The sequence below is a fragment of the Pezoporus flaviventris genome, unplaced genomic scaffold (genome assembly GCF_033815535.1).
Source record: "Pezoporus flaviventris isolate CSIRO_AGI_PZ_B2104156 unplaced genomic scaffold, CSIRO_AGI_Pfla_v1 ptg000081l, whole genome shotgun sequence".
Lineage (NCBI taxonomy): Eukaryota > Metazoa > Chordata > Aves > Psittaciformes > Psittacidae > Pezoporus > Pezoporus flaviventris.
Window position 1 is genome coordinate 4765870 of NW_026892629.1, and position 21091 is coordinate 4786960.

At 40.4% G+C, this 21091-nt stretch overlaps 1 protein-coding gene across 1 annotated transcript in view; it reads left to right on the top strand.

Moving 5' to 3' along the window:
* ECHDC1 (ethylmalonyl-CoA decarboxylase 1) overlaps nucleotides 1–16604 on the top strand; it is a 36198-nt gene extending 19594 nt beyond the window's left edge. Inside the window, exon 6 of the mRNA XM_061475008.1 lies at nucleotides 15980–16604. Within this exon, the coding sequence (XP_061330992.1) occupies nucleotides 15980–16385 (406 nt within the window). The 3' untranslated portion in view covers nucleotides 16386–16604. The remainder of the gene's footprint in view (nucleotides 1–15979) is intronic.
* Nucleotides 16605–21091: the final 4487 nt, after the last annotated feature.

Consider the following 21091-nt stretch of genomic DNA (forward strand, 5'->3'; position numbering starts at 1 on the left):
AGAGGCTGAATGCAGAACAGGAACTGGAAGAAACTGAAACAATAAAATGTCACTTTATTTAAACAGTTGCTAATGTGCAAACAGCCTGCAGATGTAACAGGATAAGCACTGTGTGCAGCCTTTCTGAAAATAAGGAGGTTTTAGTGAAGTTTTTATGCAAGAGAAGGAAATGTGCTCTTTAAGACGGCCTTGGTGCCTGAAGTGAGAAATAAGTTGTCCAGGACAAGCTGAAAGTACTTACACAAAAGTAATGTGAAGCAAAGTAAACTAGAATATTACAGCACTGTTCCAGGAGTCAGGAACAGGCTTTGGATAGAGGAGATGGTATCTGTGTTGTCTGAGCCACTTGGAAGCAATCTTCCTTTACTTTGAAACTAGATGTGGCCAGATCTTTCTTCATATCTACACATCTGAAACCCCAGCTCTGACTGTGGCCTCTGAGTACAGTTTGTATTATAAATGCCTAGTAAACATGCAGAGAGGTACTGTGTTTGACAGCTGTGGCACTGACAGGAGAATACACCTGGGAGACTTAGTAGACCTTTCTGTATCTGTGAGTCTATTGACAGAAAGAGAATCTTGTTATCCCTAAATAGGAGTTTAGGGGATGTGAACATAATGAAATGGAAATCTTTTGGTTTTCTAAAATACATAGTCTCTACTTTTACTCCAGCTATGCTGTTTGACATACTGTATAATTATAGTCACTGTCAAGTAGCTCTTATTTGCATGAATTGAGCAGCTGCAGTTCCTCTGATGTACTGCCATAATTTTCATTATAGCTACAGCTGTTGATGCATCTTTGATTACTTTCTAACACACCCATCCAGTGCAACTAAATAATAGCAATTCAGGAGGAGCAAATGGGACTTAATTAATAGCAGCAACAAGATAGAGAAACATAATCTGTGCTGCTGTTGCTGTTGTTGCTCCAATTATTTGAGAATTTTAATACTGGGGGACAAAATGTGTTTTTTTGGGGGACTATGAGTGGATATTAATGGAACAGGTATTCTTCCCTGATTCTCTAGATGCCAAAAGAGGAACTTCAGAACAGAAATCGTGAAGTTTGTTTTCTTCCTTGAATCAATTGTTTGGATATTTTATTTTATTAAGAACAAAGTGAGTTATGGCTGGTTTTAATTCTAAATTTTCAAATCCATTTCTGTTTTTCATAGTTACAGTGTAAACTACCAAACTTCTTGGTATTGGCCTAAAATATTTTCTTATTTTTATCTTTGCCAGTTTATACTACATTAACTATACAGATATTCTTAAAGTGACTCATTGGAACCAAGTGGCTTATGTACCTTCTCTGAAATGTGCCCTTGCAGCATGATGCACATCTCTGCTAATGCAGAGGTGTGGACAAATCCGATTTTAAAATAGCTGAGTTGGTTTAAGATATTACTGATCTGTTCTTCCAGAGGCCGTTCTTGTGGTTAATTGTCTCTTACTCTGTTTTAAGACAGCTCATTTAAAATTGGATTAGGGAGGGCTTGCATGAACTCTGGTAGATTTATTGCTGACGTAAGAACAGTGATGAAAAGTGAAAGCCTCTTAGGTTGCTCACCTTTGATCTGAGAGAAGAGGTCTTCTCAGAACATCTTATTGAATCTTGGCTGCTTTATGGATTGTTGCAGTATGACTCTCTGTAAAAGCAACATCCTTGTAAAGATTATAAACATGTGACTGGGGTGGTGGTGGGTGAAATTATTGTCCAGAGAAGGGCAAGGTAAAAACCCTTTCAGACTTTCTGTGGTATGAATACTGGGAAGATAAGACTTCTGACACTGTAATAATTTATCTCAATTATTTCTGTAAAACTGAATAATGTAAAACCATGCAGATATGAAACTTGTTTGGACATCTGAGCCTTTTACTGCAGTTTCTCATTAAGCCTAGGCTTTTTTCAGTATGCCACAGCTGAATATTCTGAGACTGTGAAGATGGCTCCTGGGTTCTTCTGCCAAATATGTGTATGTTGTGGTTCTTCATGACACTTCAGCCATTTCAGTGACATGCACAAATGAATCAGTGATGCAATTTTACAAATGATTGAAATGAAGTACCTATTCTGAGTTCCCTGTATGCAGAAACTTGAAGTGTATCTTGTACTTACACAATACATAAAATTAAGGAGAACTGACTTGGCAGGATTGGTTAAGGAATTTGGACAATTGTAGTGGGTTGTTGGGCAATAAACTAACAGATACGGGGCAGAGATGGTTTGGTAATGAATCCATTTGTGCAATTAGTAGATCACAATAATCTCTGAGGACAGTATCTGCAGTGGACTACCAGCCAATAGCCGAGAAGACTAACTTTGATTCTGAGCTGTTTTGTCTTCTATTTCACGTTAGTGCCTTTGAGAAAACTCCCTGAGGCAGTGTCTGTGTAAGTCTTTTAGATACATCTACAACTTTGAAAATCTGGTCCTATGCCACTTGGCAAATGACTTCCATTGTATCTGAATGCTGCTGAAAAATACAGTCTCTTCCCCACTACCCTTTTTTTGCTTCCTAATGCCACTGGAGTCAAAATAGAGGTGTGTCACTACCGATTGAATCTAGTTTAAAAGGTGGCATCTCCAGGCAGAGGATGAGAGTGAAAAGATGGAAAGCTACCCATTTCTATGACTACTGACCTCAGAAGTGCTCATAGGTAGAGGCAGCAGTATTCTCCTTTTCCTTTTTTTTTTTCATTTTTTTCAAAATAAATAAATCTCCTATTTCTTCAGCTGTAGTTAATATTGCACACTTAAATCGCAAAGAGCCAATTTCATTACTCTTGTTAGTGCTGAGCAGTATCCTACTTCATAAAAAGTGCCATTGATTTAAAGAGGTATTTGCTTTCTGAGCAATCTTCTGCCCTGTGTCTGTAGGAGTGGCAGAATCAAGCTTTTAAAAAGGGAAGAAGCTTATGCTAATAACACTGTATTTATCAAATTGCCCTTGCTGCATTTTAATTGGATATTTTCTGTATTTTTTTTTTGTGAAATATGTATGCATGCTTACTATTTCATTTTAAGGTCTCAGGCTTGTTCCATAAAATGCATAAGAGATACAATGAAATTCACTGCTGTCAAATAGCTTTTGGGGTGTGTGTTCTTGTTGTGACTTGTGTTTATTTACTTTTACAAGAGTGTGTTTAATGCTTTAAGTGTAATTTATATGAAATGAAAGAAGTAGAAGATGGTATAACCACTACATAGAATAGATCTAGGTTCACTATAACTTCTCATTTGTTGCTTCTTTCAACAACAAAAAGAGTGGGGAGAAGCTGGAAACACCTTACTATTTTACAGTAAGCTTTTCCTTATGGAAATAGGTTTCAGAGTGTCAGAGCACAAAACACTAGCTTCTTTGGAAATATTTCACTGTATGCAAGGCTTTGGGCTTTTAGTTTATCAGGAAGAGCTTTTAGGTACACAAGATGCTGCTGTTTGAAATAAAGGTGCCTCAGTACATAGTAGCTGTTTTCACTGGACAGAGCATGATATGAATGTAACGGGATGGGTTTCACATTTTCATGAGTTCTTGCAAAGTCCAGGCTGACAAAGCACTTTTCATTGGATGTGACTCTAACATTGCTGTGCATAGTCAGAAAAGAATCAGCGGCTGAATCTGAGAGTGGGTTCTCTCAGCTTCAGGTGTTTGCTATATGCCACAGATCACTTAGCTATATAAAATTTTCCTCTCTATGTATATGTGTGTGTGTGCATGTAAAACCTCCTTCAAATCAGTTGCCAGTTTTAGAATTCCATTGCAGTCATGCATCACTTCACGTTTTTAGAGCCATGGGAGTTTTGTTAGTACAATTTTCTAACGAATTTTCAGAGGTGGATTATAGTTTTAAAAGTTTCACAGTGCCTGCCTTTAAGAAGACTGTTTTTATTTTCGACCTAGCACACTTGATGTCTGCTTAAGTAATCACAGCACTGCTAGAAATGGACTTGAGAGCTTGTATTTTTGGGTTTGTTTTTATGGCCTGGTTTGGTTTTTTCCTTTATTACCAGTTTTCATTTGGGTTTGAATTTCATGGGTTCACAATCTTCCAGGCAGAAGATTTTTTTATGTAGTCCACAGTTCAAATTTACCACTGTTTGACTTTACTGGAAATGTAAATAACAGCAACATAGCCTGAATTGGAGTTGATGTTTTTTTCTGGGGTTGTCTTTTTGTAGGGATTTATTTCATTCTAAGTTAGTTTTTTTCCTTTGGGAGGCCAAACCATCTTATCCTAGGTGAATGAGATTTTTGTTATCAGCATGCATCTACATTTTAGACCACTTCTACCATGCAATCTTATGTCCTTTCTGTTGAACAATCCTGTCTGCAGCTGATTCTGTGCTGCACAGGAATAATAAACAAAGATAATGGAAAACTTAGATAAGATGGATTTTAGGGAATGCAGAGCTGGACCCATGCTGATTCTTGCTGAGACCCTGGGCTCTCAGTACACTGTAGGAAAGCATTCAAGTTTGAAGGAGAGTTAGTTTAGGAAGAGTACAAATGCACTGAAATTGTCCATTATGCTTGCACCTGTGAAGTGACTGATCCCCAGTTGAGATAAACTGCCTGCAGGTGTTTGAGTTGGATGCTGTATTGCTGATCTTCACTACCAAAATAATCTTTTAAATATGTATATATATATATGTATATATAAATATGTGTGTATATATATTATCAGACAGCTCATGTGAAGTCTGAGAAGCACTTACCTGTTCCAGTGTGCCAATTCTGAGGTGGGATTGTATTGAGCTGTGGCTCCATGAGAAGGATGGACTACCTGAACAGCTCACTTTGGTGCTTGAGAAGAGTGTCCCTGCTGCCCATTCCCAGCTCACTGCTGACCTCTGGTTTGCCATGCACCAGTAAAGTATGCCTATATGAGTTGAATATCTCACTAGGAAGCAACAGAAAGCCTATATGTTTCCTGTCCTTACAGTGAGTTAAAGTGGTTTGTACAGGGATAGACATAGTATGGCTAGAGCAAAGGAGGAACTCAGCCTCTAAATGGTGACAGCTCTAGGGAGCTGTTAGGTAGCCTCAGTTTCCCCTGAAGCCACAGCTTTTAAGTGGCTAACTTTGCATTTGATCAGCTTCTAGAGAATGTCTTCCAGAGTCCTTGTTGTCTATCTCATTTCCTCAGTTCTGTCCTGTGCTACTGTGAAAAGGAGAACTAGTCCTTTCTTCATCGTTCCAGGTAACAATATAGTTAATGTTGTAGATAACTAGAGGGTAATCATCCACATCAGAGTCAGTTTATTGAAATGACAAAATGTTCCCCAAGTTACTGTTTCCCTGGGTTTTTGCAAGGTGTGGATCTCAACTGACTTCCGTTGTAAATATTGCCTTTGCAATCGCAACTTCCAGTCTTCTCCTTTACCCCACCCCCCCACCTTTTAGGTTTTTTTTTTTCCCCTCTAACCATAAGCAACCCAATGTCTTAGTGAAGAGCTGTGGAGGTTGGACCTTTGTGTTCCTCTTCCCTCCAGACATATCGAAAATCATGTGAAATAAGACTGTCAGAATCTATAAGCCTTGGTGGCTTTAGCTTCCTGCTTATTCCTGGATTCTGTAGTTAGTGAGCAATGAATTGCTACTTCTGTAACGCAGCAGTCACCATAAGAATAAATCAAATTATAAATTCTTACGTTAAATAAATTCCTATTGCGCTTAAACTGTTGTATGTGTATGAACTTCTACTCTATCTATGGTCTGTTGCTAGGTGTTATCCTCCAGTTGTTTTTTGTGCTGATGTGTTCATAAACAGAATGCAAATATATCCACTGAGGAAAAATCAATAATTTCAATTAGTGTGGTTTTGTGTGTGTGAAAGAGAAAGGTTGTAAACAGAATGATACCAGGGAAATGATACTTTTAGTGATAATTGGTCACACTTTTAGGCGTATTTGTGGGGAATCTCTTACAGTTTGCTGAAAATGAGCCTGTTTATTGTCCAGCTAGTCTGAACATACCATCAGTTAGTGATGTGAGGCTGGCTGTAGTTCCCTGTCGGTGTAACTAATGAGCTATATTAAAAAGTAGAGAGGCGAAGAAGCTAAGTTACTGTTTAATGTAGACTTTTAATATTAAATTCTCCATCCCATTTATGCCTTTTATGAGTCACTGTGCCCTCATCTCCCCTGAGAAAAAAAAAAGGGGGCAAAAAAAGAAAGCTCTGAATTCATGCATCATATCTGGAAAAATGAAAACTTGGGTCACAGCCCCATGATCATTTAAAAAACAAAACCAAACCCACAACTTTCAGCATGTTTTGCATGTTTTGTTTGAGATTATTAACCTGACACAACGACAACATTTCATTATAATTTAATCACCAGTGATTTCAAACAAGTGTATGATCTCTTCTTGCTTTAGTCAGAAATTGTTGTGTAGGATGTGCAAATGCAGCATGAGTAGCACTGCACGCAGATGCTAAAGTATGTGTTGCTGCCTAGGTCTTGCGAAGGCCTGTTATTTAATGTGATGTTGCAACATATTTTAAATCCTTTAATGCTGTGGGTTGCAGAAATATGATGTATCAAATCCATCATAAAGTATTACAGCAACTCAAGCCTTACATCTCTTAGGGCTGATGTCAAGAAATGCTGTACCTTTCCAGGCAGCAGAGTTCAGACCAGTGAGGTGATCTTTGCCTCTTTGACATTTTAGGTGCCAGGCTCTGAGCCAGAGTGTTGGGAAGCTCCCCCTTGCCTTTATGTATTGGCAGCAGAGATGAGCAGAGAATATGACTGAAATGTTCCTGCTTTAAGAGAGTTGAATTTGGTCCAGGAGAATTTTATTCTGTTTTCTTTGGTCTTTATCAAGACCAAACATATGCGATAGAAACAAAGATGTGGGAAACCAAAGTTAAAAACATTGATGTATGTGCTGCATCAAAATGTGTACATAATTTTTAAAAATACAGTATTTTCAATTTGAAAACAAGCTCCAATGTCCTTTTTTTTGATTTCTAGATGAATACTGGCATTCAGACTTGACTAACCATGTCAATTATCAAACCTGTTTACCTCCAAGCGGTCATTCTTCATAGACGAATCTGGTAAAATATCACTGGATCTTTTATAATGGAAATTTTTGCTTTTGTCTAAAAGGCATATCTGTTGTTGAAGATGTTTGCTTGAATTAAATCCAAATAGCTGTAGTTCCTTTTTTGGAAGGAAAGACTCATGTAGCATTTTAGATGCATGAGTAATTTTTATGTGAGCATTATTTTGGCGTTCACTCACTTGTGTATTGAGGTTTTGGCAGCCTGTGAAGAATAGCTAAAACCTGCTTCGTGGGTAAGACCCGACTGCTATGTTAGATGAGAATTACTCTGAAAATGATTGTATGGTAGAGGAGCGTGTCTGGGACTGACACCCACTGATACCAGGGTAATACAAAAAAGGTCAGAGCTGGGAATTAGAAGAGGAGGAGAGTTAGTAAGACATTGGTCATTCGCAGGGAAGGAGAAATGGAGTGGTACCCCATGGATTGCTTTTGTACAGCTGTGGGGAAAAAGGAGGAATCCAGGCACTACATTTTGAACAACTGGGCATTACTCCCGCTTTATGGCTCTGGTGATTCATGCTGTATGCAGAGTTTATACTACACACTTCAGGGGAATTAACAGCTCCCCGGTGTAAATATCTGTTTTATTCTCTTGGTTCTGGTGCTCTTAAATTGTGGTATGAGCCTTGTGTGCTTTTGTAAAGCCATGCTGCTCCTTCTCCATGTGTGCACAGGGGGTGTTGTCAAACAGATCTGAGGCAGCAACCAGGGACTGGGGACTCTATTGCTAATTGTGTAATTGTAAAAATCTGTGTCTTTTCCAGTTGGGAAAAGCCTTTTAATTTACATTTCTGTTATTTTCTGGATCTCCTCAGCTCGCTTGAATGCTGCAGCATGAGAGGGGATGAGGGAACACTGTGTGGCTCAAGCAGCTTTTGTGCTGCATCACAGCTTGCAAAGGGGCAGCTCTGTATGTACAAGCAGCATTTGCTGCCTTGCATGGTGGTGATTTGGGGGAGGGGGGGGGTGCTGCATGAGCCCTTGGCCAGCCCTCTCCCCATCCCCACGGCCCCCTTACATAGGGCTGACCATCCCCTGCCACCACTGGTGGGAGATAGTGCCCTGAGCTGCAGGATTTCCCTGTGAGCATTGCACATGGACCTCAGGAAGAGCCATCCTGGGAAATGGGGCAGATTTGCTTTGCAATTTGACCAAATAATTTTCTTTTCTGTCAGTTTATTGCAAAGTGATAGGGGGAGGAAAGCTCATCTTACTTCCTTTAATGCTGCTGTGGAGTTTTGATAAGTCATGGTTTTTTTGATCCCTATTTCTTGCCCTGTGATCTGTCACCTAATTCAATTTTTCATTCCTGCTACAGAAAAAGGTCTTTCTGTAATTTCCAATATTCAGCCTCATTTATCCCTTTAAGGAGAAATGTAGCTTTTCATGGCATGTTTTTCTCTATCTGGCTTCTGTGAGGCCACAGGTGAGAAAGTGTCAAGCCTGAGTAAGAAAATAGATTTAAAACCCCTAATGCAAATCTACTGGCTAAAACTGTCTGTAGCTGACTTCTGAGAAATTCTAGTCTAGAATGAGGTTGGAAGAGCCATTTGTGTGTATGGCAGCCAGTATGATGCCAAGCATCACCTGCAGGAAACTTTTGGGAGGTCCTACCTACCTTGTCTCAAGGCTGCCCTGCTCCCTGTGCAGTGTGTTAGCAGCAGTTTATTTCCCTGTGTTTCTTTCCTTCCATAATCCTGCTCTCAAATTAACAGTCTGTCTGGCCCTCTTTTAGCTACTCTCCTTTGATCAGGAAAGTGCTTAAGAAATAAATGTTTTTTCACCTCTCTGGTTATTCTTACACAGTCATGTCTGCATCGGTTTTAGTCTGGGGCTTGCCAGATCACAGACCGTGTGCTCTGCTGCTTTTTGCTGTGGATAGGCCTTTTATTAATTTTTCTCAGCGCAGACTTTGCTCTTGATTAGATGATGGATTTTGGGGAATGCAAGTTTCTGTATTTGCCTGTTACAGTTTAACTCCTGTTATCCAAAGGATCTTTTTCTAAGTAACAGTATTATTTTTGTGGTTCTTCCCTGGAGTGGCTTCCTTTGAAATCTGTAAACACGCAGCCTCTTTGACTTGACTTTGTTGCTTTTGGAGGCTCATCTTCCATTGAATGTCCCAGTGTTTGAGGAGTAAATGGTGGGTTTATCCATACCTTCAGCTCCTATTTACTGTCAGAGACCATATTCCTCCTAAAATGGCTTATGTCTGTTTAGCAGTTTCTGTTCTGACGTTTTTTTGTTCCATCTTTGCCTTCAACTGTTTTCTTGTTGCTACATCTTCCTTTTTTTTTTTTTTTGATCCAGGACCCTACTTTTCAGAATTTTGTCATTAACCACGTTTTTTGTCTTTATATGAAAATACAACTTTGTTCTTTCTTCTGCATTTCATTTGACTCTGGGTGATGTGCGAAAACATGATTGAGCCATGCTATAAATGGTTGTTTAAAGGTTTCCTTTGAAAAGTGTATCTCTTGTTGTTTAGGTCCATCTGCTCCTCTCTGGGAAGTGCCAACCCAGAACATTAACTCTTGCTCAAGAAAATAATCTGTAATTAGGAGTGTATTTCTTGATGTGATTTTTGACCCTGATCCTTAGAGTTTCACAAAATGTGTTGGAAAATCTAACTGGAGGGTAGCAAAGGCAGGTAGGTAGGTGGTGGTAAAGGCAGCATGTGCTGGGAGACGTGAGACTTTCCCTAGTGCTTGATTCTCGGCTTTTGTTGCAAGTGGAGGGGAAATGGATGTGCTAAGAGTGTTACAAAATAATTCAGTAATTATAAATAAAATTGCATATAATCTGTAAGACAATTTGAAATGAGCTGTGAGAAAAGTAAGCTCTCGTCTTGGTGAGATTTCTTAGGCTGGCATCAAGCCTATTCCTTTGACATGGAATTTCAGAGTGTGCCTAGAATGCTCTGAACTTGAGAGGCTGGTAGGATTTTTTGCATTTTGGTTCTTGGGTATTATTTTAATTTATTTAAGCCTCATGTAAAGAAGGTATATCAAGTTTGGTGTTTGGGGATTTTTTAACTACTGAGAGGGTTTGAGTTGGGTGACTTTCTGATGGGCTTATTAAAATATAGCTGGACCTAATTCTTTCAATTTTCTGTAGTAAAGGTTGCATTCCTGGAGTAAAGGTTACAGATTAAAACTCATAGACAGGAAAGATCAATAATGTGTATGGTCTTCTCTTACCCTATTGACATTTGGGATTGCAGAGCTGCTTTGTGCAATTGTATCAAAGATATGTACAAGGAGCATAGTTTCCCCAAACTCTTTTAAACCGCTTTGTCTTCATTTTTACATTTTTTAGTGGCTACCATTTAGGCATCTGTCAAGTGACTCTGACTAAAGGATTCCCAGGGAAAGCAAAGACTCGGGGGTTTATTTTTATGACGCCAATGTGGATGGACTATCACCAAAAGCTTTAGTTTTAACAGTTTTACACTTTGTAAGTCTCACTTCGTGTTGCCGCAGCTCTGAAGCAGCAATTCCTGTAACGTCTAATGGTCTTATTCTTTCTCTGCATAGGGCAGAAATAGGAGAAGCTCTCCATGAGTGAGAAGATATGGGAGAGGAGCAAGGGGAAGTAATACCAGCAAGCTGTGCTGGGAGAGCATAGAACAGTCATGGCTGGCCAATATTGACTGCATTGCTGCAGTTCAAAAATCTGCTAAATATAATTAGAAAGGAGTTATTGATTAAATGTTTAATCAGGGCTTTTTGATCCTTTAAAGTCTATCCAGTTAATCAAGTGATATTGACAGATAAGTGAAATTATGACTAGCTCTTCCCAGGATAAATCCACTTGCTAATATATTCAGTGAATTGGGATGGGGGGTGAAGGATTGGTGATAGTGTGTAGTGGGATAACTGAATTTCAGAAAAATCTTTAGCTCTTTTGTCTAGCAAATCCATTTACACAGTACCTAGGTAATTTGATGGTGTAGTGATAAAGATAGTGACGAGACACTGCACTGGATAGGCAGAGGCAGAATAATTAGTCCCAGCTTGCTTTTTGAAGGAGACTATCTTATTCTTGAGGGTCTAATTCTAACAACATCTGTCACAAAAGTTGAAGTCAGGGCTGGAAACTATGCATCAGCAGCTTTGCTGACCAGCTAAATTATTTTAGTGTAGTACTGCATATTTCTTCTGCAGAATATTCTTCCCACAGTACCTTGCTGCTTCAGAATTCATTTTTATTGCAAAAATGACTGGTTAATGAAGTTGGTTTAAGGTGAGTTTCTGTAATAACCACAGAAGGCTTGTTTATTGGAATATTGAACTAGGCTAAATCTAGGTGTTTGAGATTTTTTTAATTAAAAATAAACCCCTGTATGCTCTGCAGTTAAATACTGATGAAAGTATTCCTAGCTTTCCAAGTAAGATTTATGGTCCTAAAAATATTTTGAGAGACTAAATACTTATACAAGAAACGATGTAACTATTAGAATACAATGTTGTCTCATAATTAACTATCAGTATCTAGGTTTCCAGGTTAGGTCTCTGCAGGCATGAACTACAGCCTTAATTTCAGTCAGCACTCTTAATTTCAGGCTTTCTGTGGCTTTGTGAAGATGTCAGTGTGGTGTTTCTTGTTTTCAGAGCTATACCAAGGGATTACTTTTGCTGTTAAAAGATTCTGGAGAAAGTAGGAAAGAGATTTGGAACAAATTGCCAAGGAGGGCTTATATATGGGGCCTCAAGAGTTTGTATTTTAATGCTAAGGAAGTTCTGTAGTTTCTTTTATGTGCATTGACATCTGTCTGTGCATAGTGGGCAGGATAGGTTTTAGACACATTAAATGGGAAGCTACATGATACCTGGTGTATCTTTCTGACTCTAAGATTTGGAACGCAGGTATCAGAGGTGGATTGAGCACTAGGTACATGTTAAATCTCTGCAGGGCCACCTGCCATGCTAAAAAAATGGGGAGAAGGCAGTGAGCCTGGAAGTTTCCAAACTGCAGTGTGTACTGCATGAACAGTTCAGGACAGTGTGCAGTAGCAGCAGTGCTTGACTACTTGTGCAATGGTCCTTTCCCAAGCTGAGAACCAGGTGCTGCAGCCCTCTGTGATGCCAGCAGCCTCCCTCCATGGTGTGCCAGTCTCATGCCAGCTAAGAGGAAAAGATTGCAAGTCAAGAGCTGTGTCCTTACATGACATTGAATCGAGCAGGGATGGGAACAGAATCCAGGTTGTTGACAACATGTTTAGTGTTTTAGGCATACATTTTTTACATTATGGGTTTCAGAAGCATAATGGTAGGAGCTTTTAAAATGCATAAAATAGAGGATGGTATTTGTCCCTTCCTAGTAAACTTCATTTGTGCCTTTGCCTTGTCAGAATACTGAATATAATTCAAACCCCGAGGTTCAGGAAGTGATGAGGTAAGGGCTAGCACAGATTTTAACATAATCTAAATGCTGCCCAGGGAACTGATTTTACCTGTTGGGACATCCAGTTCAGTAACATCAGTAACTATAAAAAGGAGGTATGAAAAGCTGAGAAAATACATTTTTGTTTGTATTTGCACCTTTTATTGTATATCTCCAGCTTCAAGTAGCTGGGAAATATTTTAGCAAAGGGAAGCATAGCTGTTAGCTCACAGCAAGAGCCACCTTTGAGGAAGCAATTATACCTATTTAAGGATAGGATTTGTTTGGTTGCATTGTGAGTGGCAAACAAGGCTTTCTCCTCACGTGTGTTGCCAGTGATGTGATGAGATGTGACATGACAGCTGGTAGTCTGTGGGTGAAATGAGATGTCACGGAGTGATGGAATTCTCCGATCAAAGGTGGAGGGTTTGTAACATTTAGTGCATCTGAGGGCATTTTAATATGTACAGCACAAACATTTGCTGTAGCTCTTGTTTGTTTTAGATGACTAACCCAAAATTGGATGTGGCCCATGGTGGCTGTGCTTTCCTCCTAGGGGGGTTGTAGAGCTTGTAACATGGAATTATAATGTTCTTAAAGGTTTCAGCTGCACTTCGATGCTTCTATTCCCTCAACCTTTTATTTCCAGTTTAAGTTGTGAGGATTTTGCTGCCCTTTATGTTTTCTAAGGAGGTTTCTGTGCTTGTAAGATCTCCAGTTACTTTGTACATTAATTACATTTAATAAATATTTTTTTTTTCAATATCGTCATGTAACAGATTTTCTGCTTCTTTTTTTTAGGCAAGGAAGGCATGCATCTAGGAGCCCAGTGGTATAACCTTCCCCTGGGATACAGGAAATGCAGATTTTAATTCTCTTGACCTGGAAGACAAGAACAGGCATACTCAGTCAAATCAGGGTTTATTTTGTGTTCATCCACTATTCTGTCTCAGGCAGGGCAGGATTAGGTGAATAAGGTATAACAGCTCAGAAATGGAATAGTGCTTCGGTCTTCTCAGCTTTTTTGATGTCTGCCTCATTATGTTTAGTAGTGCTTGATATACTTTTCTCACATAAATTCATCTAATGGGAGATCAGCTCTGTCATGTCCTAGAAGGTAGACTCAATTCCTTTCATAAAATAAAAGGAAAATACTTATGCGAGGTTGTAGCTGGTGATGTTCAGAGGCTGATTCCAGGCTAGCTTGGCAGTGGCATGAAACTCTTCAGATCTGAGCTCAGGTCTCCACTGCTTCCTTGAGTATGGGGAGAGGTATACCTAACAGAGAGTGTGATGGCTGGCTTCTGTAAGAAATGATGTAACTTAGAATCATAGAATGGTTTGGGTTGGAAGGGACCTTAAAGATCATCCAGTTCCATGACTTTCTTAAGCCTGAAGGCAGTCCAAGACTACCTTTACACCTTCCACTAACCACCACTTATCTCAGTATTTTCTGTGGAGCTTGCTCAAAGGAGCATTGTAGGGAGAGGTGAATTCCAGTGAGATTCTGGAAGCTGCAGCCTCACAGCCTCTCTGTGGATTTAGCTGTCAGTCATTTATTTTCCTTTCATCATGCTCGGTTCCATTTTGTGAGGGGGAGGTGAGGACTCCACAGGGTAGCAGAGCCTTTCTCACATACTAAACGTTTGCAACTTTTTCCTTATTGGCGCTGATGGGTCAGCTGTGCTTCGAATGTAAAATTTGACTTCCCATGAGAACCTCAGAGCATGCTGACCCAGTTTCCCAGATGAGTCTGTATGGTGCCCTCAAGATGTCCACTGAAATGCCTGTCCTTAAGGCCTGGCCCCAGGTACCTGGGACAGTCTGAGATTCAACCTTACTGACCTGCAGTGTCTGTCTTGTGATACTACCTAGAGGTTGTCTACATCAAGATGCCTAGCTGCATATGACTGCTTCTTTTAAAATGCGTCACATCACTCAGCACAGCTAGAATTAAACCCTTAATAATGTTTTTGTTATTGCTTTCCCAATGGGACACCGGGTGCCAGCAAATTGCAAAGTAAGCTGAGACAGTGAAGGAGTTTTGGAATACTTGCAGAGTCTTCCTCTTGGAGATGAGAGACCTGAGCTCCGTGGGATTTGCTGGGTTTTGGAAGCACTTGCTCATGTTAGCTAAAAGCCTGCAATACATTGCGCTCTTCCTTTTGTCACACAACCTTCCTCCAGTATCTCTACAAAAAGGCTTTCATGCAATCTGGCATGTCAGCTGTTGCCTTTGTGCATTGTGTTGGGTCTGGGATAAAGCGTAAGCTCTTCAGCCCTGGAGCTTTATCGTATGTCATGGATGCTGGTGGTGCTCTGGTTAAGAAAAAAGCAACCAAGCGAACTTACAATTAACAATAACTAAGTGGATTTGGGAACTGTGAGTTCTTACAGGTAGTTGCATTTTTTTAAAGGTTTTCCTATTCTTTCCCCTTTGAAAGCTGTTCATCTTGGTGTTTTCACTATGGAAAACTGCATTGTTAGGAAACAGACTTGTATGTAGGTCTCAGTATTACAAGATATATCTTCAGAAAGCCAATTAGTGCTTGAAGTAGAAGCTAATCTACTTCACAAGTATAATTTGTCTTACAAACAGTAGCAAGCAACCACGCTGCAGAGTACCATCTTAAGAAAAAGCAAGTCTAGTTTGTTTCCATACATCTATTCTGTGTGTTTCTGTTTCTAGAGGCTTTTTCCACTAACCTAATGCGTGTGTCAATGTGAACACTGTGTGGAGACAGTACAATGCTGCAGCATTGCTCCTCCAGGGAGAGGGCTTAATCAGCCCTAGGGTGAGTTGTTAAATTAGGGAGGTGACAGACTGTAGAAAAGAAGCAAAGATGTGAAATCTTTGAAAAGAGAAATGTGACCCTACCTTCTGTAGGGGAGCGGTTCTGTTACACACTGTAAGCAATAGATAAATAGAAAGCAATTCTGTTATGTTATGAGCTATGAATTGTTGGAATGAGCAGTTAGAAACCAAGCTCACATGGACTCCAAAGTATGGAACAAAAACCAAATCAACTGTGCTATAAATAAAGCACCATGCTGCTGACAGATCTTCCCCAGTGCAGATCAGTAGTAAGATCACGATCCATTCACTTGAGAAATACGGTTTGTGCATTAGTATGCTTGAGTTTTACCTAAAACCCTGTTGTTTTAGGCATGAACTAGCAAGGCAGTGTTGGCACTGTAAGTGTAACATGCCCTCTGCAATTCTATTTTCAAATGCAACTTAGAATCGACTACAGGTGTCAGTGTGGGCACTGAGCATCTTTACTGTGGCAGCTTATGTATCTCATTTTGAGGAGGGCCAAAAGCTGCAGCTGAGGCATGGGATGTTGTAAAAATTAAGGTACTCCAGCTCTGGCTGTAATCAGCATGCTGTCAAGTTGTACCATCAGCCTTTGGGGGCAGAGGGGAGGAAAAAATAGAAAATGGAGTGCCGTTGAGCTGAAAATGGAAGTCGATGCATAGATTGACTGTGTGTGTTTGTTCTTCATTGACAGATTGATGACACCTGGCAGTGAAATTCGATTTGTCCATAAGCTCATGGGTCTGGTGCCAGGCTGGGGAGGAGGTGCCCGGCTGGTGCGGATCATCAACAGGAGGGCTGCCCTCCAGCTCCTCAGTGGGGCTACCAGGGTGGACCCCGAGAAGGCTTTGCACCTTGGGCTGTCGGAGGAGACACTCTCATCCTCGGATGAAGCTGGAGCATTAGAAGAAGCCCGAGCCTGGCTAAGTCAGTACACAGAGGGTCCAGCCAGCGTGATTCGGGCTGCAAAAGAGGTGGTGGCAGTGGGAAGAGAGCTACCGCTGGAAGCAGCCCTACAGACAGAGAAGGACATTTTTGGAACTCTGTGGGGTGGGCCTGCCAATTTGCAGGCACTGGCTAGAAGTCCAAAACATAAATGACCGTCAGTGCATAAGAAATGTTCCTGACCTTTTTGCAAACAAAGCTTTCGCTAAAGCAGGCATTTAACTGAATCATTTAGGGGCTTCATCATTTAAACTGACATTAACATTCCAATCGTTCACATCAGGCAGACATATTTGGTGTGCAACCACATAGAAATCCCCTGCAGATTCTTTGCTGTCCTAATCATTCACTGAATGGAGATGAGTGAAATTAGTATGCAATTCTTCTGGAATGAGGCTGAAGATTATTTTCTTCAGAGTTAATTTTGGTTTTCTAACTGGTATGGAAATAAATTGCTTGAAAGATACAAGGTGTATGTATTTGCAGAACAGGTGCATCTAAAGCTGCAGAATATGAGTTTCCCCACATGAGACTAGTGTCTTTAAGCAGCTTGGAAGCGATGGTAACTGGTGAGAGGATAGCTTTTGTTTTTTTCTTTGTCAGTCAGTTCTTTTTATAATTGATGAGAAAGTATCCAAGGATACTTAAATTTTAATTATTTTTACAGGAGAAGCTCTGAGTTACTGAGAAGTTTATAGCCCTCGTTCAGTGATGGTGATTCAGGTTTTTAAATGCATTTAGGTGCCATCTCACTGTTTGAGGAGCCAGCTACCTACATCTGCATCTGCACATTCCCATAGCCTCCACCTGCGCTGCTGAGCATATACAAAGCTGCTGACCTCATTCTTTACAGAGAATCTAGCTGGAATCTTGGAAGCCCATGAGGTACCATGCATCCAAATGGGATACCCTTGACTGACTGGGTGGTCTGAGTACTCTAGCATTCTGGAAGGATGTATAGATCTGTCTACCTTTTTCTTCAGCGTATTTTTACTGGTAGAGCATATTTGGGCTGACCAGATTTGGCACTCCACCTTCAATTCATGCCAATGACTGTGCAAGTAACTAGATAACTCAGTGATTTTAGAAATCAGAAACTGACACCGAGTCCCTACTTTGGTAGATGAATCTCAAAATGAAACAGGAAAGCCCCTCTCTGGATTTCTTGTAGGCCCTTTTTAGGTACTGGAAGGCTGCTCTAAGGTCTCCCTGGAGCCATCTCTTCTCCAGCCTGAACAAACCCAACTCAGCCTGTCTTTATAGGAGAGGAACTCCAGTCCTCTGATCATCTTCACAGCCCTCCTCTGGACTCACTTGAGCAGGTCCACATCCTTCTCATGCTGGGGGACCCAGAACTGAATGTGGTACTGCAGATGAGGTCTCATGAGAGCAGAGTATGACTTCTACAGTGTGGCAGGATTCTGCAGTTAGAGACAGCAAGGTAATTGTACATATGTTTGAGGATCTTGGGGCAGATCAATGATGGCAATTAGGCCTGGACTGCCTGTTAAGATTCTGCAGCTTTTGAGCAGATGCTGTGCTCTGCTGGGTATGTTTCACTATATGGTTTTCACAGTGGGGAGTGTGTATAGCCTGAAGCAACCAGAAGAAATGCTTGGGAAAGGGATGTGAGTTGGCACCTCAGGGAAGGTAAAGCACTTGCTCTGCACTGTTGATCCTGTCTGTTTGCCTTCACACCTGGAGCTGTTGCTGGGGGAAGATTTCAAACCTCTCTTCTCCAGAAATAAAGTTCAGTTTTCACTTCCAGGTTAAAGTGACACAAATGGGAATGTGGGGAGAGAGTAGTGTTATGGTTTGTGCCTCTTCCCCCCCACAAGCCCTTTTTTATCTAGCAGCTCAGTTGTTAGTCCCCTGTGCAGCTAGATTCTTGCCTGTGTACTCTGAAGCACTTCAAACTCATTACTTCTGAAGTACGGATGTTTTAATATAGTCAGGCAGTACCTGACTGTTTAGTAATGAACTTTTGTGCTTTTCATGAAGTTCCTCAAGACTCTTGAGGGATTCCAGACTGCCAGCACCACTGAACCTTCAGAGCATGTTCCAGTCTGTGCTCATCTGACTTCTTGAAGCAACAGCCCATTGCCGTGGGTCAAAAAAATTGTGCTTTAAAGGGCAATTCCTTGTGTGTTTGCTAGTATCAAATTTGCCTTTACTAATACTGTGATTATGTTTATAAAATGGATGTAAAAGTTGCTTAGAACCTGAGCAAGACCCTTGAATTTTTAATTATTCTTCAGGAGCCAGGCTGAAAGGCTCATTATTCCATGCATTGGGTGATACACATTTGAAACTGTAGCAGAAAAATCTGTTTTACTTGCATGTTGTGAATTAGACCTGTGTGCCAGGAAGTGAAATTCAGTATGTACATCTATTGGGGACCTCTTTCCGCTTCAATTTGTAGACAGTGAGCTTACTTCTCATTTCAGTAAATCCATTTCCCCAGCCATCCTCTCCAATTTGTATCAAAGTCCAACATTTGCTTCTGAGAACAGGACAAATAATTAACAAGTACTGGGTAAGACACTTTCAGAAAAGTTTCAGAAAAGGCTACAGAAACTCATTTTGTTGGGATCACAAATACACCAAACTTAGCTTCACGAGAGTCTGAAGACAATGACAGGTGTTTGTTTTGATCAAGGATTTTGACAGCAGCCTAATCCTGTATTTTCTGGTTTCTTTTCTGTTTCAAAAGCAAGTACACCCCTTCATACAAAACCCCACCTAAATTACCATGAGTGCTAACTTGAGAGCTACAGACTGAGATGAAACAGAATCCCGTTTTACTAATTTCAATCCAGAATGCTTTATTTCATTGAATACTTTATCATCTTAAAGTGAAAAATACTGTAACCAGCAGCTGACAAGCATTTATTGTCTTCACAGTTGTTAGACTCCAAGCTTCATCTCTTTGTTGCCCTACAGAAATGGCCTAAACCAAACAAGCAGAAAATGCACAAAATAAATTATATACTCCCAGTCTCTAATTAAATGGTGTGCTAGCTTTTGTATTTCCTAAGGGCTAGTCTGCCAGCTCCCTCCTCAGCAGGCTAGGTTTCCTACTACATTGTGAAATGCCTGTCGTGTTCCCTTGCCTCTGTGTACTGTGACAGCCTGAGTGTTTAATGGTGGTGTGGATTCAGCATTGTGTCTTTAAAGGTTGGATACTCTTTTTAAAGGAGACCACTTTTAGCAATATAGATATTTTATCGTATTTGCTCCTGACAGAAATATACTTGCCAAATGGGCAATCTAGGTAAGCCAGGTGTTCCTGCTGAATGCTCAGTTCACTATGTCATTTGTTTTTACTGTGACACAGGATTCTTGTATTCTGTCTTCTGGAAATTAAGAAATGGCATAGATCTTAATTTCCCTTCTCTGTTTTATTCTGCTCTACCATGCATTTCTCTAGCTATGCTATACAGTTTGAAATCCACGTAATGCATGGTGTTACAAACCACCACGCAATGCAGTGTGGCTGTGGCTTAGCTAATATTGACAGAGAACATGTTTCCTGCTGAAGGGAATGGTTTAAATGCAAGATAGGAATTACTGGTTACTACTTTTTTTCCTGGCTTGATCTGGGGAGTGCATTTGCCACTCCAGTAATTGGCTATTAAGCTCTCACCAGCCTTACTTTAATTTTAGTACTTCACAGCCAGCAGGAGCCAAAAGCAGCATCACGGGTGTTCGGCCAAACAGAGGTCTGCCTCCCCACTTTGGTCAAGAATCTTCAAGAATGATTGCTGATAAAATTATTTGTAGGCTGTTTGGGCTGAGAATCTTAGAATTAAGTGTACAGCAAGTCAAGTTCTTGTATTTTGTTTCTTGCTTTCTTCAACAGCAGATACCCTCAGATTAAGTAAAATGTGTGCATATAACAGAGGTGGCATTACTGAAGGGTTTTGCAGCACAAAGTCAGACTTTGATTAGAGCCACTAACGTATGCTAACTCAAAACAAAGAAATGACAGCTGGAAACCAATAAATAGAAGAAAAAATATTATATCCTGTTTCCTTCTGAAGTCCATTTTACTGGTTTATTTCCTTACAGAACTGTAAGATGACAGTAAAAATCTGTGATCGAGAGTATCCATTCCTTGACAAGAAGGAAATCTTCCTTATTTCCACCCTAATCTCCTCTGCACTCCTTTGCTGCCTGACCCACTGATCTTACCTGCAGGCAAAGGACACAAAGTGGAGGGCTGTCACAGCTCTGCCCAAGATCAGACACAGCAGCCATCATTACAGTAAGGAGAACATTTCAGAAGTTTAATTCTACCATTTCTAAAAAACAGCCCTTCTAATTCCCTTCAAATGATTACCTGCCAACAGCAACTTCTGTCTGAAGACATGTAGTACCTATGTATCAGCTACTGTCCCTCTCTATGCAGGGATACATGTACTCAGAATTGCAGATTAATTAGCTTTACTTTAAAGACTGAGTCCAGAATCAGCTGTTTCTCACTTTGAAAAAAAAATGTAAACCAACTGCTATCAACAGAAAAGACAAGCTGTGCTTTTCAATCTTCTCCAATACACAGAAGACAGTTTGTTGAAACGCATCTCCTAGATTGCTAATAAAGTACAAAACTACCTTTCCTGCACTGCCCTACTTTTGCTATGAAGAACAGACAAACAGCAATATAGTCCTTAACATCCGTGTTCTTTGTTACAGGTTCAAGTCTGATAACTCATGCTCTTTTACTTCAATGTTTCTGTTGCTGATGTAGGGCTGTGTGTGGTACTTCTACCTGCTGTAGGACTGAAGCGAGCTGATCAGCTTTTCAGATGAGAGACAAGTGTTAAGCCTGTGTCAGCATTAAGCCTGCAACTCATGATTT